The following is a 26,882-nucleotide window of genomic DNA, read 5'->3' as shown; positions in this document are numbered from 1 at the left end:
GGTGGGTAGGGTGAGGGTGGTGCTAGTACTGGTGGTGGGTAGGGTCAGGGTGGTGCTAGTACTGGTGGTGGGTAGGGTCAGGGTGGTGCTAGTCCTAGTGGTGGGTAGGGTGAGGGTGGTGCTAGTCCTGGTGGTGGGTAGGGTGAGGGTGGTGCTAGTCCTGGTGGTGGGTAGGGTTAGGGTGGTGCTAGTCCTGGTGGTGGGTAGGGTCAGGGTGGTGCTAGTCCTAGTGGTGGGTAGGGTCAGGGTGGTGCTACTACTGGTGGTGGGTAGGGTCAGGGTGGTGCTAGTACTGGTGGTGGGTAGGGTGAGGGTGGTGCTAGTCCTGGTGGTGGGTAGGGTTAGGGTGGTGCTAGTACTGGTGGTGGGTAGGGTCAGGGTGGTGCTAGTACTGGTGGTGGGTAGGGTTAGGGTGGTGCTAGTACTGGTGGTGGGTAGGGTCAGGGTGGTGCTAGTACTGGTGGTGGGTAGGGTCAGGGTGGTGCTAGTCCTAGTGGTGGGTAGGGTGAGGGTGGTGCTAGTCCTGGTGGTGGGTAGGGTGAGGGTGGTGCTAGTCCTGGTGGTGGGTAGGGTTAGGGTGGTGCTAGTACTGGTGGTGGGTAGGGTCAGGGTGGTGCTAGTACTGGTGGTGGGTAGGGTTAGGGTGGTGCTAGTACTGGTGGTGGGTAGGGTCAGGGTGGTGCTAGTACTGGTGGTGGGTAGGGTCAGGGTGGTGCTAGTCCTAGTGGTGGGTAGGGTGAGGGTGGTGCTACTATTGGTGGTGGGTAGGGTGAGGGTGGTGCTAGTCCTGGTGGTGGGTAGGGTCAGGGTGGTGCTAGTCCTAGTGGTGGGTAGGGTGAGGGTGGTGCTAGTACTGGTGGTGGGTAGGGTCAGGGTGGTGCTAGTACTGGTGGTGGGTAGGGTCAGGGTGGTGCTAGTCCTGGTGATAGGTAGGGTGAGCGTGGTGCTAGTCCTGGTGGTGGGTAGGGTCAGGGTGGTGCTAGTCCTGGTGGTAGGTAGGGTTAAGGTGGTGCTAGTCCTGGTGGTGGGTAGGGTCAGGGTGGCGCTCACAGACAGAGCCACACCCAGGTCTAGGCAGATCTTGGGGCACCACAAAAGATGTTTATCACCAGTGAAGAGGCAGTAGGAGGGAAGGCGAACCCTCCCACTTAATTTTCCTTGTTGTAAACATGGAGCTGGACGTAGTGTTACAGTGAGGCGGGACGAGGTGGAGGGAACCTGCATTAACTAGCTGGGTGGGAGAGGGCGACACATAGAAGACGGTTGATGGACAGAATACAGCAGAGAGATGGGAACTTGCCATGGAGTCATGCAGCTAGAGACTGAGTGTGAAAGAATGTGGCCTTGTGTCTGTTTTCCTGGCGCTACCTCGCTGAGGCAAGAGGTGGCGATGTTGTTTCCTGTGGGGAGGGGTGGCTGTGTATGTGTATGTATATGTATGGATATGTGCGCGTATGGGAGTGCATGTTTATATATGTATATATGAATGGATGGTTCTTTCCTCGTCTTATTCCTGACGCTACCTCTCTGACGCGGAAAACGGCGATCAAGTACAATATATATATATATATATATATATATATATATATATATATATATATATATATATATATATATTTTTTTTTTTTATACTTCGTCGCTGTCTCCCGCGTTTGCGAGGTAGCGCAAGGAAACAGACGAAAGAAATGGCCCAACCCCCCCCCCCCATACACATGTACATACACACGTCCACACACGCAAATATACATACCTACACAGCTTTCCATGGTTTACCCCAGACGCTTCACATGCCTTGATTCAATCCACTGACAGCACGTCAACCCCTGTATACCACATCGCTCCAATTCACTCTATTCCTTGCCCTCCTTTCACCCTCCTGCATGTTCAGGCCCCGATCACACAAAATCTTTTTCACTCCATCTTTCCACCTCCAATTTGGTCTCCCTCTTCTCCTCGTTCCCTCCACCTCCGACACATATATCCTCTTGGTCAATCTTTCCTCACTCATTCTCTCCATGTGCCCAAACCATTTCAAAACACCCTCTTCTGCTCTCTCAACCACGCTCTTTTTATTTCCACACATCTCTCTTACCCTTACGTTACTTACTCGATCAAACCACCTCACACCACACATTTTCCTCAAACATCTCATTTCCAGCACATCCATCCTCCTGCGCACAACTCTATCCATAGCCCACGCCTCGCAACCATACAACATTGTTGGAACCACTATTCCTTCAAACACCCATTTTTGCTTTCCGAGATAATGTTCTCGACTTCCACACATTTTTCAAGGCTCCCAAAATTTTCGCCCCCTCCCCCACCCTATGATCCACTTCCGCTTCCATGGTTCCATCCGCTGACAGATCCACTCCCAGATATCTAAAACACTTCACTTCCTCCAGTTTTTCTCCATTCAAACTCACCTCCCAATTGACTTGACCCTCAACCCTACTGTACCTAATAACCTTGCTCTTATTCACATTTACTCTTAACTTTCTTCTTCCACACACTTTACCAAACTCCGTCACCAGCTTCTGCAGTTTCTCACATGAATCAGCCACCAGCGCTGTATCATCAGCGAACAACAACTGACTCACTTCCCAAGCTCTCTCATCCCCAACAGACTTCATACTTGCCCCTCTTTCCAGGACTCTTGCATTTACCTCCCTAACAACCCCATCCATAAACAAATTAAACAACCATGGAGACATCACACACCCCTGCCGCAAACCTACATTCACTGAGAACCAATCACTTTCCTCTCTTCCTACACGTACACATGCCTTACATCCTCGATAAAAACTTTTCACTGCTTCTAACAACTTGCCTCCCACACCATATATTCTTAATACCTTCCACAGAGCATCTCTATCAACTCTATCATATGCCTTCTCCAGATCCATAAATGCTACATACAAATCCATTTGCTTTTCTAAGTATTTCTCACATACATTCTTCAAAGCAAACACCTGATCCACACATCCTCTACCACTTCTGAAACCGCACTGCTCTTCCCCAATCTGATGCTCTGTACATGCCTTCACCCTCTCAATCAATACCCTCCCATATAATATATATATATATATATATATATATATATAATATATATATTCTTTTCTTTCTTTTAAACTATTCGCCATTTCCCGCGTTAGCGAGGTAGCGTTAAGAACAGAGGACTGGGCCTTTTTTGGAATATCCTCACCTGGCCCCCTCTGTTCCTTCTTTTGGAAAATTAAAAAAAAAAGACGAGAGGGGAGGATTTCCAGCCCCCCGCTCCCTCACCTTTTAGTCGCCTTCTACGACACGCAGGGAATACGTGGGAAGTATTCTTAATCCCCTATCCCCAAGGATAATATATATATATATATATATATATATATATATATTATCAATTTCCAAGGTGCAAACGATGCAAAATGAAGGAGTATATTTTCACCAGATAAATCAGTGTTCCAAGGTCTCTATTGAGTTGCTGCTTTGTTGTCACGTGCAGAGCGAGACTAGAACCTTGTGCTGGTGTTGGTAGAGTTAGCATCACGTCTGGCTGAAGTGATTTATGACATATAACAATGTGATTCCCCCTGAGTGTGGCTCTTCCGGTACATGGCGCATGGGACAGATGGTCTTAAAATGATTCTCTTTTTTTTTGTATCTGTCGTTGTTAATGTTTTTAGTGTAGATGGTGTGCGATGTTGTAGTTAATCTAATTTCTCCTTCAAACTTTATCTCTTCCTGAATCTTTCTATTTTTCTAAATAAAGAGTGAATTTTTCCTTCGACGGAACACGGATTCAGGACTGCTTTCTTTTTTGTCATAATTCTCTCACAAGCACACTTAACAATATTGTATATTTCATCTTTTACTTCGTATATATCTTTGATTTTATCTCTGGTGAGAAGTGTGGTAATATACGTCACTTCTACAAGGGAGATTTGATTAGAATCATGTTTATTCAATTGTCTCACAATCTAACAAAATACACACATTCCTATCTGTATTTGGCTATCAAATTTCCGTGTCTCCAGCCATCTATCTCTCTCATATTGGTGCAGTATCAGCGTAAATTTAAATCAACAAGGATACCACGCTGTGAACAAGACAAAAGACGCCTATACATCGCACAAACCAATAATGATAACTAATGATTTATTAAGAAACAATAACGTAAAATCAACAAGCAGAACACGGGCCAAGACAATATACGCTACCACGACGCAAGAGCCATTGGGTAGGTAGCGCTACTTGCACGTCCGCCTACAGGGATTACCCCAGCCTAGCAATAGCGCTCCCGCCTGTTGCACAGAGGTCCCGGATTCGATCCTGGCTGTTGGAGGTTTGTATGATTATATATATATATATATATATATATATATATATATATATATATATATATATATATATATATATATATATATATATATATATATATATATATATATATATATATATATATATATATATATATATATATATATATATATATATATATATATATATATATCCCTGGGGATAGGGGAGAAAGAATACTTCCCACGTATTCCCTGCGTGTCGTAGAAGGCGACTAAAAGGGGAGGGAGCGGGGGGCTGGAAATCCTCCTCTCTCACTTTTTTTTTTTTTTTTTTTTTTTTTTCCAAAAGAGGGAACAGAGAAGGGGCCCAGGTGAGGATATTCCCTCAAGGGCCCAGTCCTCTGTTCTCAACGCTACCTCGCTAATGCGGGAAATGGCGAATAGTATGAAAGAAAGATATATATATATATATATATATATATATATATTTATATATATATATATATATATATATATATATATATATATATATATATATATATATATATATATATATATATATATATATATATATATATATATATATATATATATATATATATATATATATATATATATATATGTAATGCGTGAATAGGTAGGCTGTAAGCAAGAAGGGGAAGACAGGTAATATATTTGAGGAAAGGAACCTGGATGTTCTGGCTATGAGGGAAACAGGGCTCAAGGGTTAAGGGGAAAAACCGTTTTGAAATGTCTTCGGAGTAAAGTTTGGGATCTGCGTGTGGGTAGCACTACTGCTGAAGCAGTTGCGGGAGCGTGTGGCAAGGCGCCTGGCCATCTCGACAACACGGATATATAAAGATGCAGACACTTGAAATCATATTTGCCATACCATCAACGCTGCGATAGATATGTCTATGTTACACCGACCGGGGTGAGGTTGGGATGCAGGTATGTTAATATATCCATTTTCCATCGACATATGTTCAAGGTAATGAGAGAATAGTGTCAGTTCATCTCTGCCTATCATCATCTGCCTGTATAGCACTCTCTAAATTTGTGTGTTCATCTATTGTACCGGTGGTGGTGAGAGCAGATAGTACAACATGAGGGCCAGTGGGACACCATAGACTTGTGTGTGTGGTGGTGGTGAAGCAGAGAGGACAGTGTGAGGGCCAATGGGACACCGTAGACATGTGTGTGGTGGTGGTGGTGAGAGCAGAGAGGACAGTGTGAGGGCCAGTGGGACGCTATGCACCAGCGCGGGCGAAAGATATGAGGTTTAGGTACGCCGGCGGTCGCCTCGAATCATAAGGTATTTGGCCTTGAGCTAAGGTGAACTGATCTGATCATGCTGGTCAGCTGCTCATAGACGCTTGGCGGGACGAGGCTGGGTTTATGGTTTTCTCCCTTGTGTAGGTTTATGAGCACACACACACACACACACACACACACACACACACACACACACACACACACACACAAAGAAAAACATTCTCAATCAAATGACTTTAGAACGAAAGTTGTAGAGAAAGTAAAGAAGTAGGAATTATGATGTTATTGGTTCTGCTCCTCTCTCTTTTGGAGTACACACACACACACACACACACATACACACACACACACACACACACACTCTCTCTCTCTCTCTCTCTCTCTCTCTCTCTCTCTCTCTCTCTCTCTCTCTCTCTCTCTCTCTCTCTCTCTCTCTCTCTATCTATCTCTCTATCTATCTCTCTCTCTCTCTCTCTCTCTCTCTCTCTCTCTCTCTCTCTCTCTCTCTCTCTCTCTCTCTCCGTAACATACATATATTTATCACAAAACGTAATATCATGCACACAATCAAATATATAGGAAAAGAAAGAATAAGTTCCCAAGTGCACTTTCGTATAGTGACATGTCATCAGGGGAGATACAAGAAAGAAATATAACTGTCAGTTGATATACAACGAAGAGACAAAGCTAGGGCGCCATTTTGTAAACAACTGGCCACCCGAATGGTGGTTGGGTGCATTCAAGTCTGGCAACAAGAGAATCATAAAATCTATTATGTGGACCAGAAGGGGAATTGTTTAAAAGATTTTGTCAACAAAGCTATCCACTTTGTATAGACCTTCACTAATATTAATATCACAATTCTTTGTGCATTTAATAGTAAAAGATTCAATGATATTTCTCGTGGTACAGGAGTTAGAGTTAATAACTGAGATGGCATTGCTCCAATCAATACAATGATCATAATTCTTAACATGATTAAACAAGATATTTGATTCTTTTCCTGTTGTTATGCTGTATTGATGCTGCTTACGTTAACAGAAAGATCCTTACCAGTCTGCCCAACATAAAACAGATCACAATTTTTACATGGTACTCCATAAACACATCCTGCAGAACTTTTCCGTGAGTTCCTGTTTAATATATTCCTTATAGTATTGTTGTTGCTGAAGGCAACATTTACATTAAACGATTTAAGCAACATGGGAAGTAAAGTAGAGTTATACTAAAAGAGAGAACTAAAAGGATCTTGGTGTCAAGGGAGGTTTGGGTTTAACTCTATGAAATGATTTCTTTGCGAACTTCAGGATTTTGTCGAAGAAAGATCTAAGATACTTTAACTTACATCCAATAGAATATATCTTCTCAAACTCATCACCAATAAACTCTGGACTGCATAAACGTAACGCCCTAAGGAACATAGACTGAATTTTTCTTTTTTTTTTTTTGCTTTGTCGCTGTCTCCCGCGTTACACAGCTTTCCATGGTTTACCCCAGACGCTTCACATGCCCTTATTCAATCCACTGACAGCAAGTCAACCCCGGTATACCACATCGATCCAATTCACTCTATTCCTTGCCCTCCTTCACCCTCCTGCATGTTCAGGCCCCGATCACACAAAATCTTTTTCACTCCATCTTTCCACCTCCAATTTGGTCTCCCACTTCTCCTCGTTCCCTCCACCTCCGACACATATATCCTCTTGGTCAATCTTTCCTCACTCATTCTCTCCATGTGCCCAAACCATTTCAAAACACCCTCTTCTGCTCTCTCAACCGCTCTTTTTATTATCACACATCTCTCTCACCCTTACGTTAATTACTCGATCAAACCACCTCACACCACACATTGTCCTCAAACATTTCATTTCCAGCACATCCATCCACCTGCGCACAACTCTATCCATAGCCCACGCCTCGCAACCACAGAACATTGTTGGAACCACTATTCCTTCAAACATACCCATTTTTGCTTTCCGAGATAATGTTCTCGACTTCCACACATTCTTCAAGGCTCCCAGGATTTTCGCCCCCTCCCTCACCCTATGATCCACTTCCGCTTCCATGGTTCCATCCGCTGCCAGATCCACTCCCAGATATCTAAAACACTTTAGTTCCTCCAGTTTTTCTCCATTCAAACTTACCTCCCAATTGACTTGACCCTCAACCCTACTGTACCTAATAACCTTGCTCTTATTCACATTTACTCTTAACTTGCACTTGAGTGGGAGATGTATAAAAGAAAGAAAAAGGTGCAAGAGGTGAAAAAGAGGGCAAATGAGAGTTGGGGTGAGAGAGTATCATTAAATTTTAGGGAGAATAAAAAGATGTTCTGGAAGGAGGTAAATAAAGTGCGTAAGACAAGGGAGCAAATGGGAACTTCAGTGAAGGGCGCTAATGGGGAGGTGATAACAAGTAGTGGTGATGTGAAAAGGAGATGGAGTGAGTATTTTGAAGGTTTGTTGAATGTGTTTGGTGATAAAGTGGCAGATATAGGGTGTTTTGGTCGAGGTGGTGTGCAAAGTGAGAGGGTTAGGGAAAATGATTTGGTAAACAGAGAAGAGGTAGTAAAAGCTTTGCGGAAGATGAAAGCTGGCAAGGCAGCAGGTTTGGATGGTATTGCAGTGGAATTTATTAAAAAAGGGGGTGACTGTATTATTGACTGGTTGGTAAGGTTATTTAATGTATGTATGACTCATGGTGAGGTGCCTGAGGATTGGCGGAATGCGTGCATAGTGCCATTGTACAAAGGCAAAGGGGATAAGAGTGAGTGCTCAAATTACAGAGGTATAAGTTTGTTGAGTATTCCTGGTAAATTATATGGGAGGGTATTGATTGAGAGGGTGAAGGCATGTACAGAGCATCAGATCGGGGAAGAGCAGTGTGGTTTCAGAAGTGGTAGAGGATGTGTGGATCAGGTGTTTGCTTTGAAGAATGTATGTGAGAAATACTTAGAAAAGCAAATGGATTTGTATGTAGCATTTATGGATCTGGAGAAGGCATATGATAGAGTTGATAGAGATGCTCTGTGGAAGGTATTAAGAATATATGATGTGGGAGGCAAGTTGTTTGAAGCAGTGAAAAGTTTTTATCGAGGATGTAAGGCATGTGTACGTGTAGGAAGAGAGGAAAGTGATTGGTTCTCAGTGAATGTAGGTTTGCGGCAGGGGTGTGTGATGTCTCCCTGGTTGTTTAATTTGTTTATGGATGGGGTTGTTAGGGAGGTGAATGCAAGAGTTTTGGAAAGAGGGGCAAGTATGAAGTCTGTTGTGGATGAGAGAGCTTGGGAAGTGAGTCAGTTGTTGTTCGCTGATGATACAGCGCTGGTGGCTGATTCATGTGAGAAACTGCAGAAGATGGTGACTGAGTTTGGTAAAGTGTGTGAAAGAAGAAAGTTAAGATTAAATGTGAATAAGAGCAAGGGTATTAGGTACAGTAGGGTTGACGGTCAAGTCAATTGGGAGGTAAGTTTGAATGGAGAAAAACTGGAGGAAGTAAAGTGTTTTAGATATCTGTGAGTGGATCTGGCAGCGGATGGAACCATGGAAGCGGAAGTGAATCATAGGGTGGGGTAGGGGGCGAAAATCCTGGGAGCCTTGAAGAATGTTTGGAAGTCGAGAACATTATCTCGGAAAGCAAAAATGGGTATGTTTGAAGGAATAGTGGTTCCAACAATGTTGTATGGTTGCGAGGCGTGGGCCATGGATAGAGTTGTGCGCAGGAGGGTGGATGTGCTGGAAATGAGATGTTTGAGGACAATGTGTGGTGTGAGGTGGTTTGATCGAGTAAGTAATGCAAGGGTAAGAGAGATGTGTGGAAATAAAAAGAGCGTGGTTGAGAGAGCAGAAGAGGGTGTTTTGAAATGGTTTGGGCACATGGAGAGAATGAGTGAGGAAAGATTGTCCAAGAGGATATATGTGTCGGAGGTGGAGGGAACGAGGAGAAGTGGGAGACCAAATTGGAGGTGGAAAGATGGAGTGAAAAAGATGTTGAGTGATCGGGCCTGAACATGCAGGAGGGTGAAAGACGGGCAAGGAATAGCGTGAATTCAATCGATGTGGTGTACCAGGGTTGACGTGCTGTCAGTGGATTGAATCAGGGCATGTGAAGCGTCTGGGGTAAACCATGGAAAGTTGTGTGGGGCCTGGATGTGGAAAGGGAGCTATGGTTTCGGGCATTATTGCATGACAGGTAGAGACTGAGTGTGAACGAATGGGGCCTTTGTTTTCTTTTCCTAGCGCTACCTCGCACACATGAGGGGGGAGGAGGATGGTATTCCATGTGTGGCGAGGTGGCGATGGGAATGAATAAAGGCAGACAGTGTGAATTGTGTGCATGGGTATATATGTATGTGTCTGTGTGTGTATATATATGTGTACATTGAGATGTATGGGTATGTATATTTGCGTGTGTGGACGTGTATGTATATACGTGTTTATGGGGGTGGGTTGGGCCATTTCTTTCGTCTGTTTCCTTGCGCTACCTCGCAAACGCAGGAGACAGCGACAAAGCAAAATGAATGAAATAAATATATATATATATATATATATATATATATATATATATATATATATATATATATATATATATATATATATATATATATATATATATATATATATATATATATATATATATATATATATATATATATATATATATATATATATGCATATATATATATATATATATATATATATATATATATATATATATATATATATATATATATATATATATATATATATATATATATATATATATATATATATATATATATATATATATATATATATATATATATATATATATATATATATATATATATATATATATATATATATATATATATATATATATATATATATATATATATATATATATATATATATATATATATATATATATATATATATATATATATATATATATATATATATATACCGGGGTTGACGTGCTGTCAGTGGATTGAATCAGGGCATGTGAAGCGTCTGGGGTAAACCATGGAAAGCTGTGTAGGTATGTATATTTGCGTGTGTGGACGTATGTATATACATGTGTATGGGGGTGGGTTGGGCCATTTCTTTCGTCTGTTTCCTTGCGCTACCTCGCAAACGCGGGAGACAGCGACAAAGCAAAAAATATATATATATATATATATATATATATATATATATCACATACAAACCTCCAACAGCCAGGATCGAACCCAGGACCCCTGTGCAAGAGGCAGGCAAGCTAACCGCTAGGCTATAGGACTGTATAATAGGAAACAACTATTCGAAATACTAAGTACTCGAATACCCTTCGTCTCACAATGGTGAGCAACGGGGTCTATACCAGTATAGACCCCGTTGCTCAGTATAGACCCCGTCCTACACCAAGATATATCATGGTGTAGGACGAGAGAGAGGGAAAAAGTTTGACTGAAGTGTTCAGTGACGAAAACAAAAAGTGCTGAAGATGAGTGTTATTGACTTCTGTATTTTAAACTTCCAGTCTCAATAATGAAAGGAAATCTTTGTCACAAGTGTTACTGGTGCAGTGGAACCATGAAAGACAAAGAGACAATGACAAGACAGTGAAAGCTTTATTCCTACGTAACGAACAATAAAGACTTATACAGAGATGGTCAAATTAGACTATCAGTGTCATGTGACTCAGGTTACATGACAATGGCTAAACTAAGAAGTTCTTAAAACCAGATAGAATATTAACAAAGGCGATTTATACTACAAAATCTTAAGAAGTTGGAATATTTCCAAAGACTTAAGACTAAACTCTCTTTTCAGTTACTTGAGGTACGGACATATAAGAGAAGAAAGATTTCGAGGATGAATGGGTATTTGTACAGAACCTTGTATATAACATAGCTCAAGGTGAAATCAGAATAAGAAAGGGAATTGATAAAGAAAACCACACCATGGTAGAATGAAGACGTAAGAGATGCAGTTTAAATGATAGTGCGAGCATTTAGAAAATGGATGAAGACCAGACAACTGCAGGACAGGTTGAGCGATGGAAAATCTCGAACACAATCTGATGTGATTAAGAAAAAGGTTGAGGAAATCTGGGAAGCCTTTGGACAAGATCGACTGAATGACTTGGCTGGAGCTAAGAAGCTACTTTACAGTACAGTGAATTACCGAAAAGGATCGACGGATGCAGTGTAAACCGTAGCGGATTAAAGTGGAGAAAATCTATTAGCAGAGCAATATTAGAAGCCTGTCTATGGAAGGAATACTTTGAGAATCTGTTAAGTGTGTGAGGAAAAGAAGATAAACTGCTAAATGTAATCAAGAAAATGAAGGAGAAATCAAATGAAATCATATTACGTAAGGTAAGTACAGAAGAGGTGGGGAGAACACTCAAGAAAATGAAAAAAAAAAGAAGAGGCACTAGAGTGACGAATACATCTCTAGACGTCATTAAAGCGGATGATCTAGACGCAATGAAATGGCTTAAATGTATACTCAACACTGTATGGTAACAGGCAAAAACACCATCACACTGGCAAAAGTTATCATTTGTTCGCTGTATAAGAAAGTAGAAAATTACAGAGACAATGCGATAATGCATTATTTAGGGCCAAAGTGCCTTCTAAGATAGACCTGCTGGCGTCTTTGGTGTCACCATAACGCCTACAGCTTTAAGATACTTCCCTCCACTTGCTTGTTTGCTTCGCTCTGTTATGTGAAGGGAATCAGGAAGAAATGTTAGAAAATGAATCAAACATGTGAGGCAACGAAATGAAATAACTCAAAGTATCCCCGTTTTCCTTTTGCCGACATTGCTAAAGGTCTCACTAGAAACAAACATCAAAAGGTCTTAGAACAGTCCCAGGGAAACTTATATATCAGCGTCTCAAGATTTTCAAACACAGTTTTTCTACAGAATTTTTGACTAGTAAAATGAGGAAATTTGATACACAAATGCTATTTTCCACAAAACACCATTGATTATCGTCCATTATCATATAGACAGGAGAGAAGTATGAACTAAGGTTGATTAGGAACAGAGGTACAAGATGAATAAGGAATCTACTTCCTTAGTTTTCGAACCACTAGACGAAATAGTGATCTAGTTTTTACCCGTGAGATCATATTGGGAAACTGATGGAAATGGAACAGGAGGAGCTCCAGAAAAATTCAAGAGCTTTAGGCTAGAAAAAGCATATCTCTTGTACACCTCCCCGTCACACGCACTCCTTCCCCGTAAGTAACGCCCATACACCTTTCTTTTCTTTCACTATCAGCTTCCCATTAACATCCACTACTCATTACCATTTCTCACCTGCCCACCCTTCGCTTAACAAACACTTCTCTCGCACATGCCAGCAATATTTCCCTTAGTACCTCTCATTCCTCACACACTCCCACAGTTTCGTTTACTCTCACCTTCTGCTATTTTGCGCTCAATCTTTCCTGGTAACTCTACACCCACGCCTCTATTCTCATCCGTATAATCTCCCCTTTTTTGAAAGCTTCTACAAATCATCTTCCTCCACCAAGCATCCCATCAGCGGCTCCTCTTAACACATTCATAGGCAAGAGTTTCGCTTTCCACGCCTGTCAGCTAGTACATGATCCAGTAATGCCCACGTAACATCGTTCCAACTCCACGTATTCTGATGTACGTCTCTACGACTCTATATCTAAACCACGGATTCCCAGTCACCAGTTCCTATCCGACACACAACGCCTCAAGCTGTTTACCATTTCCATTAGCCTTACTGAATACCACATGCTCTCCAATCATCCTCTCAACTGCCACAGTATCCTTTTTTATACTCAAGTCACCCATCAGTGATATCCTGCTGTCTCTCGCATCAAAACTGCTCTGGTCGAACCCGTGGTTAACTGTGAAACAGTTTATATTGCTTTCGTGTGTCAGTCATGCTGTTGATATAAATTGATGTCACCGGAGTGACTTGTTTCGATCATGAGCTGAAACCTCATTACCTGGACGATGTCAGGCTAACCCATTGTTTCGTGGTCACTAGAGAGGCGACAAAAGATCTTGATCACAGAAAACGTGATCTGAGGTGGTTAGCTTTTTTTGTGCAGTCAGGGTGGTGTAACGGTCTTCGTTCACTAGTTCATATTCAGATGATCCCCTGGTTCGATCCTCGGCACATCTGGGTGAAATAGCTCATATCTCTTTCACGCGTCTGTACATGTTGTAGATGTATATAGACGACACCGAAGTCCCTTGTATCGATTTAGAGCGGAAATCACACATTACCTGGGAGATGTTGGGCCATCTTATAACCTGATGGTCGCTACACAGATCGTGATCGCAGACATTGTAGTCTGAGATGGTTAGTGTTGGTCCAGTCAGGATGGCGAAACGGACTTCGCTCACTGGTTCTTATTCAAATAATTCTGGGTTCGAGTCCGAACACATGAAGGTGAAATAGTTTATGTCGATTTCCCATGTCAGTATCGAGTGTTTAGTCTCATCAGAGGATTTCTGACTCCAAAGGAGTCCAAATTTTCCCGCTACTGGAGGTAGCGCAGCTTTGGACTCCATGAATCTTTAGAAAGAGGCCCTAGATAACACCAGGACGGTTTCATAGAATTCTCTCCAAGTGTAATTATAAGGAAATATAAATGAATGAATAACATACCTTATGAGGTACTACTCAGTCATGAAAAAACCTTCATAAAATACATCCATCCTTCACTACCATTTATACGAGCAATGAAATGAACACCTTTAAAAACCCACCTGCTACAGCCAATGACAACTTCAACTGCTCCTGGCTGCAAGAAAATTCCTGACATCTGAAAACTTGCCAACATGATACCAATCCTAAAACCTTTCAAACCATTGAACTTTCCCTCCCACTTCCTCCTCCTACCGCCTTATGTCACTTCCATCCTCGGTGTCTAAACTCTGTGAAAAACTGATTCATAACAGAATCAAACAAGACATCCCACTCTTACTCACTCAGCATGGCTTCAGACAGAAAGCTCTATCATCACTCTACACGCTGACCAAACACAGTATATCTTAGATGGATTCAACCAACCATAACTCCTTTCCCTTAAAGTCATTGTGGAAATAGACATCTACAAAGCATTTGACACTGTCTCCACACATCCTCATACGAAAAAATACTTGATACCATCCTCCACAACAATGACAACAAGGGATCGGTCAATTTCAAATCTGGCCGCTGAGGCATAATCACCCACAATGGCTTCGCCTCTAACACACACATAAACTCTACGGTGGAGCTCCCTAAGGAGCAGCTCTTTCTCCAATACTCTTTAGTCTTTCACTGTACGATCTCCCATTACATTGGCTTCGCCTCTAGCACACATAAACTCTGCAGTGGAGTTCCCCAAGCAACAGTTCTTTCTCCACCACTCTTCTGTCTCTCGCTGCACGACCTCCGATTGCTTTCATAGGCAAACGGCCTCACGGTCACATTAAAACACCCTCATACACCAGTAGCAACATTGAGCATGCAGCACTTCATTACGAAATTGGAACAATGGCTCACCAAGAACAGAAAGTCTACACCGCATAAGTCTTCAGGCACTCTTTTAACCCCAGACAGTCATGAGTGCAGCTCACACCCTTCAGTCACACTGAACTGACGTTTACTCTCGCTGAAGAAACTGCTGACCATTTTAGACATCAAATACGAACACACACGATATATGCTTCCCACATCAAGAACATCAGCACAAACGCAACACACAAACTAAACCCTTCAGAACGCTAACTGGTACCAGATTTGGACAAGAAAAGGAAACACATATGATTCTCCATGAACAGTTCTTCCATCCGCTTCAGCTGTGCCTCACCTGCCAAGTCTACCACTCTCTAAAAGGCAAGAACAGCAAAGCAGCAAAATGCACGAAATTGTACCATTAGAACAATTACCGGCTGCCTTGGAAGCAACCACAGACACACAACACATTCACAGTCAGTGAGAGATAGATCCTTCCAATGCAATCCTACCTTCAACGTGCTCGGCACTCATTTCCATGCAACACCACTAGACCCCCTCGTACCCAAACCATTCCATAACTAACCACCGACTCTCAGGTAGAAACAGAAAGCTTACTCTTGCCTCACATTTCATGAACCTCTCTATTCACACATCCCCTAGACCCCAATAAACGGAACAGACAAAACACATACACACTGAATTCACTCAAGTAATAAAAACCAAACTCCCAACTCAGTCTTAAAGTCCAATCTTCCCAGACGTTCACCTATTACAAACCACGCTCCCCAGACATATACGGGCCATACTCTCCCGTCTACGCTCTGATCATGACCCAGCATAACACAAGACCCTTCCTGCCCACGATGTGAGTTCCGTAAGGAAGACACCGTGCACTTACTAACCAGCTGCCCCACACACTCTGCACATAGACGAACACACAACATCACAACATTTTATGAACTCTCTTCCCGACCGGTAGACGTGGCCAGCTTCCTAAGTGCTGCAGGAGCGTCATAAAGACAGTAAGGACTCATGAGGCAAGAAGTATGTAGTATATATATATATATATATATATATATATATATATATATATATATATATATATATATATATATATATATATATATATATATATATATATATGCAAATTCATTGCCCTTGGAACCCCTTTTCTCCGCCTATTGGAGTACATCTTACATCTAAAACACATATATACGCACGGGAAATAGTTGCTGAAGTATTTGAACAGACATGAAAAAAAAGATATCTTGATTTTGATTAGAGTATCATTTCCACAGGTGCGCTTCACCCGAGAGATAGATCTAAATGACCAAAGGTGTCTCTGTAAGGGACTTCATCTACCTGACATCCAGCTTTCAATAATTCATTCTCAAGGCGCGCAGAAGTCTTGTCTCCAGGAAATGGCTGAACAATTCGGCCACGACATTGAGGTGAATTACAGTCATTTGTACATTGTGTGAGGAAGGTCGGTTCGGTGGCACGTGGGTGTCCTCTGCTCCAGTGCTGGCACACTTGTTCTGCTTGTGTCGTGCTGTCTGTTCTCCTGCAGATCCCAGGTATGTCGCAGTGTTTCCTGCACCTGGTTTTCTCGCGTAGTTTTTCTCCATTTCCAATTCAAGCTACGAGCTGTGTAAATGTAAACTACGTGGCTTGTAAATGTAAACCACGTCGCCATGTGAGTGTAAACCACCTTGCCTTGTAAAGTGTAACGTCGGTTTATAAGTTATTTCTGTTTTTGTTCTCATATCTTTGGAGGAAGGTCACATTTCTTATACATTTTACCCACCGGTCGTATACGTTGCTTGTGTTAAACATTCTACGTCTTGACTTGCTAAGATACTAACTCGGGGTCCTCGTCAGAACACGAGCGGCACGAAAGCTTCGTGTCTTATAGCAGCAAATGTCTGCTGACGTTCATGGCTTCATATGTCAGAGGATTGATGACCTACGTGTACATCATCCTTGTGGTATGTGGTCTCGTGTCTCGCCTGACGCTGATGTGGTGAACGAACGTCGTCTGTGATGCAGATGACGTTGATGACATCCTCACAGCCCCAGCTGTCACACTACACAGACCATTTGTTACACTCTCACAGTTTCAGCTGTCATAATCTCACAGCTCCAACCGCCACACTATCACACCTCCAGCTGTCACACTCTCACACCTCCGGCTGTCACATCCTCACAGCTCTAGCTATCACATTCTCACCTTTCCAGATGTCGTAATTTCACTGCCCGAAATATAATGTACTCACAACTCTAACTAACACATCCTCACAGCTCCAGCCGCCGCGCTATCACAGCTCTAACCATCACATCCTCACAGCTCCAGCTGTCACATCCTTACGGCTTCAGATATCATGTCCTCACACCTCAAACTTTCACATCCTCAAATCTCCTTCCGTCATTCGCTCGGTGTTCCAACCGTTGCATTCTCACAGCTCCAACTGCGTCTCATCCTCACAGCTCCAACTATCGCATCCTCACAGCTCAAACTATCACATCTTCACAGCTCCAACTGTTACATCCGCAACTCCAACAATTACATCTTCACAGCTTTAAATGTCACATCTTCACAGATGCAATTGTCACATCCTCACAGCTCCAGCTGTTGCACCGTCATAGTCCCAGCTGTCACATTCTCGCAGCTCCCGATCATATAAACACAAACCATGTAAAAAGATAAGAATGTTCAGGTTCAGATGGATTGCGTTGCCTTATCATCGCGTAAGGTCAGCGCAGAACCTCTGCAACGCGTTCATCTCCCAACGCAACTGAAAATCTACAGCTAGAAGCACCGCAATGTATCTATACACAAACGCGAGAGATACGAGGGCATACGGAAATGCTTCCACAGCTGAACCCATCCGAGTTCTTCGGACATACGGAGGGAAATAGGACTGCGAGAAGGGAAATGCCTTATAGTGCTAAGTTTTGAGGAGCCATCATCAAACTGGTCTCTCTCGTTTTCTTTAAGGTAGATTAACTGCTCCTTGATTAGTCTTGTGTCACCAAGCTGTTGTGACACATACCTGTTTATGACCCTAACTTACCAAGGTGCTGTTTCCATCAGGGTCTTGGTACGGATGGCTGAGTTACGATCCTGTGTGACCAGGCTCTTGTGACGGATGAATGAGTTACGACCTTGTGTTAACCAGGTTCTTGTGAAGAATGACTTGAGTTACAACAATCAAAAGGGAATCAGACCCTCCCACTCTAGGAGTCACGAGGAGTCAACGGGAGGAGCAGAAGCCAAGCGTTGGTCAGACCTCAACAGCCACACTTTATGTGGTATGGGTTAAGTGAGGATGGACTCCTCCCTCACTCTCACTACCCATACTCCCACCGCCCACATGCCTGGTGACGCTGGCCGCCAGCGGTACCTGTGTCTTCTCCTGACGAGGTATTAAGACGGCTGGTAAGCTGTGTACAGAGATCTTACATTATCTACTAAATACCAAAGATGAATTATTCAAGATGGTGTTTGCAGTGATCTCGACCACTTCATTATTTTATTCATTTGGGATCTCGGCTCATTTGACGTGATTTGATCTGCTGGCAGATGCTGGCTGAGAGTCCAACTATCCTGAGGGAACGTATCCATCTTGTTTAAAAGTTGTTTCGAAATATCTTATTTCTTCATTAGTATCATGGACGTTTTACGGTGCTCTTGAGGATGAAAGATATAGACAGATATTAATTCCTTTGTGGTGTATAAATGAATGAACAAAATCTGCAGCAGCCACTGGGTAAATATTCAAATTATATATTGTTGTGGAGCCTGGGAATAAATGTTAAGTATTCAACAACAAAATATATCTAGAAAGTTTTAGGTAAATTATTGGACAACTGGACAAGTGGATGGTAATGGATATTCACTTAGCGAGACACAAGAATATTGTGAGGGAAATCAGATTCTCAACAATGCCTCATGAATCTGATTAGGAATATTAGAATATCTGATAGATTTCTCTTGTCTCACTCCGCGACAAACTTCCCATGTGATGTTGGCTGCCCGGCTAAGATCTCCGGCCAGACTACACAGCACTGAGAGTAAGAGTCTTAAATACTGGAGTACTTGTAACCTTGTACAGGGCCGGCCGTCGTGCCGGAAGGAGTAATTACGTCTTTATAGAGAAGGTGGGTGACGCTGACATGCCAGGGTGTACTTGTGTCTGTACGGGGCCGGCCCATGGCTCGGGAGGAGCACCTACGTATGTTTGTGCGAGGCCGACCGACATGCTTGGCTGTACTTAAGTCTGTACAGGATCCACGACGTGTCGGAAGGGGTACTAACGTCTACACAGGGCCAACCGACACGTCGGAAGGGACACTTATGTTTATACAGGGCCAACCGGGAAGCCAAGGGGTGTACTTACGTCTGTATAGGACCAACCAACGAGCCAAGGGGGTGCACTTAACCCTGCTTACAGCAGGTACTTGGTGTAAAGCCAGACACATCATGTGTCTAGGTGCCACATAAAAGTTGCAAGTCCTCGTCCGGCTTGCATAGGAATGCCTCACTTTACACTATATTCGTTTGAGATTCGAAGGCAATAGTTCAGACGAAAGGTATAGTCATCCCTCGTTTGCATAATCTTAATGAAACGGCACATATAACCTTCTGCCTGTCCATACCTGCCACCCCTCCTGAATATTAAACTCCCATGCGCCCCACCCCAACCTCACTCTCTCCCTCACCTCACCTCCCTAGCGGCGCCAAGGCCTCCCTCTCCCTAACTGCGTCACCGTCCTTACAATGCGAGCGTTCCCTCACTCTCTGGCACCACCCTACTACCTCTCTACCTCTCCCATATCCGCGCCATATCCTCAGCTTTCTCTGTGTCTCTCAGTATTTCCTCCGCCTCAAGCCTCCCTCGCTCTCATAACCACACGTCCTTCCTAGTACAACTGTGAACTTGACCCACATAAGCGGGAGCCGGAGGCGTCAGGAAAGTACTGCTGCCTCTGCCCTTGTCACCGCCTCCCGCCACTCTCGGGGGCGCCACCGAACTCCCGTCCTTCCTCACACTGGCGACCAGACAAACCGTATAACACAGAGTGAGACGCGATCATAATACACCACGCTTCCTGCTCACACATATTTTGGAGAATTAAAAAATGAGAGGGGAGGATATATATATATATTTATATATATATATATATATATATATATATATATATATATATATATATATATATATATATATATATATATATATATATATATATATATATATATATATATATATATGTTGTTGATGTCTCCCTGCTTGGTATTGCCATCATCCACAAGGTTACAAATGTGCCCAGTTCTCCCTTGCTGACACAACCATACAATTGCCCTTGCAACATATATATATATATATATATATATATATATATATATATATATATATATATATATATATATATATATATATATATATATATATATATATATATATACATATACATATATATATATATATATGTATATATATATATATATATATATATATATATATATATATATATATATATATATATATATATATATATATATATATATATATATATATTATATATATATTCATATAATATATATATATATATATATATATATATATATATATATATATATATATATATATATATATATATATATATATATATATAGATGGTATTGCATTGGAATTTATTAAAAAAGGGGATGACTGTGATGTTCACTGGTTGGTAAGGTTATTTAATGTATGTATTACTCATGATGAGATGCCTGAGGACTGGCGGAATGCTTGCATGGTGCCATTGTACAAAGGCAAAAGGGATAAATGTGAGTGCTCAAATTTCAGAGGTATAAGTTTGTTGAGTATTCCTGGGAAATTACATGGGAGGGTATTGATTGAGAGGGTGAAGGCATGTACAGAGCATCAGATTGGGGAAGAGCAGTGTGGTTTAAGAAGTGGTAGAGGATGTGTGGATCAGGTGTTTGCTTTGAAGAATGTATGTGAGAAATATTCAGAAAAGCAAATGGATTTGTATGTAGCACTTATGGATCTGGAGAAGGCATATGAAAGAGTTGATAGAGATGCTCTGTGGAAGGTATTAAAAATATATGGTGAGGGAGGCAAGTTGTTAGAAGCAGTGAAAAGTTTTTATCGAGGATGTAAGGCATGTGTACGTGTAGGAAGAGAGAAAAGTGATTGGTTCTCAGTGAATGTCGGTTTGGGGCAGGGGTGCGTGATGTCTCCATGGCTGTTTAATTTGTTTATTTGTTAAAGTGTGTGAAAGAAGAAAGCTGAGAGTAAATGTCAATAAGAGCAAGGTTATTAGATACAGTAGGGTTGAGGGATTAGTCATTTGGGAGGTTAGTTTGAATGGAAAAAAACTGGAAGAAGTGAAGAGTTTTAGATGTCTGGAAGTGGATTTGGCAGCGGATAGAACCACGGAAGCGGAAGTGAGTCATAAGGTGGGGGGGGGCGAAAGTTCTGGGAGCGTCGAAAAATGTGTGGAAGGCGAGAACATTATCTCGGAAAGCAATGGGTATGTTTGAAGGAATAGTGGTTCCATCAGTGTTATATGGTTGCGAGGCGTGGGCTATGGATAGAGTTGTGCGGAGGAGGGCGGATGTGCTGGAAATGAGATGTTTGAGGACAATATGTGGTGTGAGGTGGTAAGTAATGATAGGGTAAGAGAGATGTGTGGTAATAAAAAGAGTGTGGTTGAGAGAGCAGAAGAGAGTGTTTTGAAATGGTATGGTCGCATGGAGAGAATGAGTGAGGAAAGATTGACCAAGAAGATATGTGTCGGAGGTGGAGGGAACGAGGAGAAGTGGGAGACCAAATTGGAGGTGGAAAGATGGGGTGAAAAAGATTTTGAGTGATCGGGGCCTGAACATGCAGGAGAGTGAAAGGCGTGCAAGGAGTAGATTGAATTGGAACGAAGTAGTATGCCGGGGTCGAGGTGCTGTCAATGGATTAAACCGGGGCATGTGAAGCGTCTGGGGTAAACCATGGAAAGATCCCCAAGTATGAACATGTAGAATGACGAACTCCATGTGTTACCTAGCGCTCGACCGTTGACCTGTCCCAGAGAGAGGTGGTAAAGGAGTGATGACTTGACGTAATGTCACGCCTGGCCGACCTGAGATGGTGAGCTTTCATTGGTCAGACAAGGAAGTAACCCTGCCCACCCATTCATCTCTCATCGGTCAATAGTTATTCTTCTTATCCTTGCCTTGTGTATATATAACCTGGATCATGCTGTACTCTCCTCACACTTGAGAGTGTAACACGAGTCACAGAGTGCTGTGTTACTGCGCATCTAAGAAGAATTACATTACTGCTTATCACCTCTAATTTGGTTCTACCCTTGACATGAACTTTGGCCAGCTTATAGGTAATCTACCTAAGCAATACGAGAGAATCGTTAGGCAAGGTGAAAAAATCGGTAAGAAACGGATATAGACTGAATTGATAGTCATATTCACACACACACACACACACATGCATACATACATATATATATATATATATATATATATATATATATATATATATATATATATATATATATATATATATATATATATATATATATATATATATTTCATTACTGGACTCGTACAAGTGGTTAACTTCGAGCAGGGAGTTACCTCCGGCGAGGCTGTATTATCTTCAGCGGACTTCAGGAAGCACAATATCCTTGACGAACTTCTCTCTCCAAGGGAATTCCATCATTTCCCTGCTCCTACCTGGAGCGCAGTTATGTAGCTGCAGCAGTCCCATAAATTTGGGGGGAATTGTATAGTTCTTTTATATTTCATGGAGCATATGTGTATGACAGAGAAAACACAGAAGAAATAGTAAATGATGTAGGTGTGGAAGTGCTAAGACGAATGCAAACAAGAATAAGGTTGATGGGAGTACAGAGAGATCCTTCCTGCACGACATCATCACTCAGCTGTAAAAGTTCTCTCTTAAAGTATGACATTACCTAAAACCCAATTTTCTTTGGTAATCAAAAGTCAGGTAAGGATGACCTTTCTATAAATGCCTCATCCCTATTCTTGCACACTTTCTGGCATTTCTGTCTCTATATTTACTTATATTTATCAAATGCCCTTTTTTCATTTGTTTCTGTTGTTTTTACAAACAATCTAATATGAGGCGCAGACCGCACTCACCCTCCCCGGCTGACTACCGGCTCGCCCTCCCCAGCTGACCACCCACTCGCTCTTGACACATGACATGTCTCCCCATCGCCCCCACCACTGTTAAGTTGTATCAAAACGATAGCAAAAGGCTTTAGCTGCTGATATATCGATGAAATAGCCACACAGAGTGAAGAATGGTTGAGATGCCGCCGGAGACAACAGAAAGATGGATAGTATAAACGATTTGGAAAGTTGGGCAAGTGTCTTGGTGATGGTTTTCAGCAATACTTTTGGGTTTGTTGGGTAAACAACCATGCTGAACGCGTTGGGTAGCTTTGATTGCTCGACATTTTGACTCTGCCTAAGAAGGAAGATAGACATCCTAAGGACAGATGCCACGAGAATGGAGCAGACCAGGATCGGACGACCAAGCTGACTGGTGAAACAATGAACCGTGTTGTCATACCTAAATACTTGGGAAGGGGTGATCAGTGATCAAAGACACAATCCCTATAATCTCTAGGATGGCGAAAAAAGGTTTAATCAAATGGAAAGTGATGCTGACTGGGGTCTGGACGGGTCATTCGCACTTCCCTCACACTTCGCTGTTGTACGTGAGCGAAACCGTATCAAAGCGAGATCGTAACTTTGTAAACAAAGCCATGAAGAATAGAGTGGCAAGGCCACGTATGAAATGACAGCCAACGAGGAATCGCGAAGGTACCATAAGATGGACTGAGGTAGCTTGATCATGTTTGTACTCCTCTGGCCTGTCTATACATACACATACACACGATACGTTACTTCCTTCTTCACTACCCTGACCACGCCGACACCTGCCTTTGATGACATAAGGGAGTGTAGTGTGTGTGTGTGTGTGTGTGTGTATGTGTGTGTGTGTGTGTGTGTATGAGGCCACTTCCTGGGTGTGGTGTCAGGGGCGACGTGCCAGCCCTGATCACTCACCTCCACCACCAGCCTCCAGCAGCTCCCCACCCTCGCGACTACCACCATCACCTAACTGGAGCGAAATTGCTAGTCCTTGGGCCACAATGTGTCCCGTATTTTCATTTTCTCTTCAGTTCTGGCTGACTTTCGTCTGGTGAAGACTTCTTCCTGGTATGATATTTGACGGTAAGGCGACATGTTTACTCTTTATATCCATGAACAGTCATCCATGTTTTCAGACGAGGTGTTTACCTTACTCAAACCTTTGTTCATATATATATATATATACATATATATATATATATATATATATATATATATATATATATATATATATATATATATATATATATATATATATATATATATATATATATATATATGTATATATATATATATATATATATATATATATATATATATATATATATATATATATATATATATATATATATATATATATTTAATTTTCCAAAAGAGGGAACAGAGAAGGGGGCCAAATGAGGATATTCCCTCTAAGGCTCAGTCCTCTGTTCTTAACGTTACTTCGCTGACGCAGGATACGGCAAATATATATGAAAAAAACAAAAACACTATATATATATATATATATATATATATATATATATATATATATATATATATATATATATATATATATATATATATATATATATATATATATATATATATATATATATATATATATATATATTGATGAATTACATCATCATTATATAGTGATATAGTACATGGTCTTGTAATTCTCATGTTCGTCATCAAATTAATGCATACACTGGAAATCATTGTATAGTGTTCCACATACATTCAGTGGGAACAAGAGTTACCACTGTGACACAGATGACCTGAAGTAATCTTGTGTTTATGTTTACCCTGAGATGACGTGTGGTCAACATGGCACAGATGTACTCACCGGCAGCTGGACGAAGGTACTGTTACTGATGGTAGGGATGGTGAGACGTGGCTTTATGGCCCCCGTAGGGAACCTGCTGCTGTTGCTGCTGCTGTTCCTGAAGGCTATGGGGCCCTGCAGCTCCGACGGGAGCGAGTGCACGAACTGCTGGAACTGTGAGTCATCTTGTGCCAGGTCCAGGTACTGACTGGGCACGCCAGCAACCTGCTGCCGGGCGGCCTGCTGGAAGAACGGGTGCTGGGCGCCCTGCAGGCCGTGGTACAACGACGGGTCGTGTACCGTCACGTTGAACACGGCTGGGTGGAAGGACATCTTGACACCGCCCTCTGACACCGCTTTCCGGCGACAGCTTCGCTCTTCTGCGTTATCACTTTGGCTATGAGCCACACCACCGTACACTATCGTTATCAATGATCCAGTGACCTTTTCCTTGACTATAACCTTTCCAGACGGGGTGGTAGTTAGAGCTGTACCTGATCTGCTCCCTCTCCTCAAGTCGTTGATGGATGGCGAGATACTGGGGCACAGTAACACTATGAGAGCTCCGGCCACAGTAGAAATACCCGCTCACACTCACACACTTCCCTATACACTTCCGTTCGCTTCAGGATGTATATATGTATATATCTTTTTTTTCTATATCGTGTGGAGAACCCGCTGGGGAATCTCCCCGGTGACCCAGTTCCCAGAACCTGCTGAGGCTGGGCAGCAAGAGGGGAACACCAGCGCGTCTCATACAACACCACACACGGTATACTTCCGAGAGGGAAGGGTTCACCCACCACTGACTCACCACACAGGTTCCTCGCGGACACCCGGGGGGGTTAGATACTCCTCACGGTAACCAGGAGGGAGAGCACTGCCACTCAGGCTCGTAGATTCTCAGAGCGGCAGGACGACCCAGGGAGCCGCCATGGATGTATTGCGATGGTGAAGCTGGCGGCGACTGGTTCCCTGGGAGAACCGTAGGAGACTGTCCTTCACGGCGGCGAGGTGGGCGAGGAGTGTGTGACACTGACCGCGCTGGGAGCGAGCCCGACTCCTGCCTCACTCACAACACAACAGTCATGTACGTCCGCCGCAGGATCCTCAGCTCAAGCTGTGCCAAGGAAGGAAAACGGAAAGAATTAAGTTGAGGTGGTTAGCTGCGGCAACGTGTGTGATGGTGCGTGTATGTGTGTGTGTGTGTGTGTGCGTGTGTGTGTGTGTGTGTGAGGGAGGGCGCCAAGGCCGGCGTGAGGCACGTGGTGGTGATGGTGGTGGAGGGAGTGGTGGTGGTGGTGGTGGAGGAGCACCACGCCGCCGTTGCCCCCACCAACACCGCGCCGTTACAATACTGGACGACACGCGACGTAGCGGTACACGTGTTGCACTGCCTCCTCCTGCCATTACCATGTCCACAGCCTCACGTTAGCATTTCCAGTGGAGGAGGGAGAGAAAAGATAGCTTGAAGATAAGCTGTGTCTGGGGGTTAGCTTCCTGTGTGATGAACAGTAAAGTGAAGATGTGATATACAGGTTTACGTTAGCATTGACGAAACATGAAACATAAATAAGGCGTCACACTGGGATGTCATCAACTCGTAACTTATCTGTGTGATAAAGGAATGTGATCAACATGCAACTGGCACCTTCATGGCACGCAGCCAATCTCTCTTTAGACACAGCCAGGGAGAGGGAGTGTAGCGTCTGCCACAGCCTGGGAGAGGGAGTATAACGTCTGCCATTGACTGGGGGAGGGAGCATAGCCTCTGCCTATAACCTGGGAGAGGGAGTGTAGCGTCTGCAACAGCCTGGGAGAGGGAGTATAGCG

At 42.7% G+C, this 26,882-nt stretch overlaps 1 protein-coding gene across 2 annotated transcripts in view; it reads right to left on the bottom strand.

Annotated features, from left to right (window-relative positions):
- The window catches only part of LOC139759813 (protein spaetzle 3-like), a 294,452-nt gene that overhangs the window by 235,543 nt on the left and 32,027 nt on the right, over positions 1-26,882 (bottom strand). For both annotated transcript variants that reach the window (XM_071682292.1, XM_071682293.1), the window contains exon 2: positions 25,071-26,169. In XM_071682292.1, the coding sequence (XP_071538393.1) occupies positions 25,071-25,382 (312 nt within the window). In that variant the 5' untranslated portion in view covers positions 25,383-26,169. The remainder of the gene's footprint in view (positions 1-25,070; positions 26,170-26,882) is intronic.

Source organism: Panulirus ornatus, chromosome 34 (assembly GCF_036320965.1).
Source record: "Panulirus ornatus isolate Po-2019 chromosome 34, ASM3632096v1, whole genome shotgun sequence".
NCBI classification, from domain to species: domain Eukaryota; kingdom Metazoa; phylum Arthropoda; class Malacostraca; order Decapoda; family Palinuridae; genus Panulirus; species Panulirus ornatus.
This window is presented reverse-complemented; position numbering and strand designations above follow the sequence as displayed.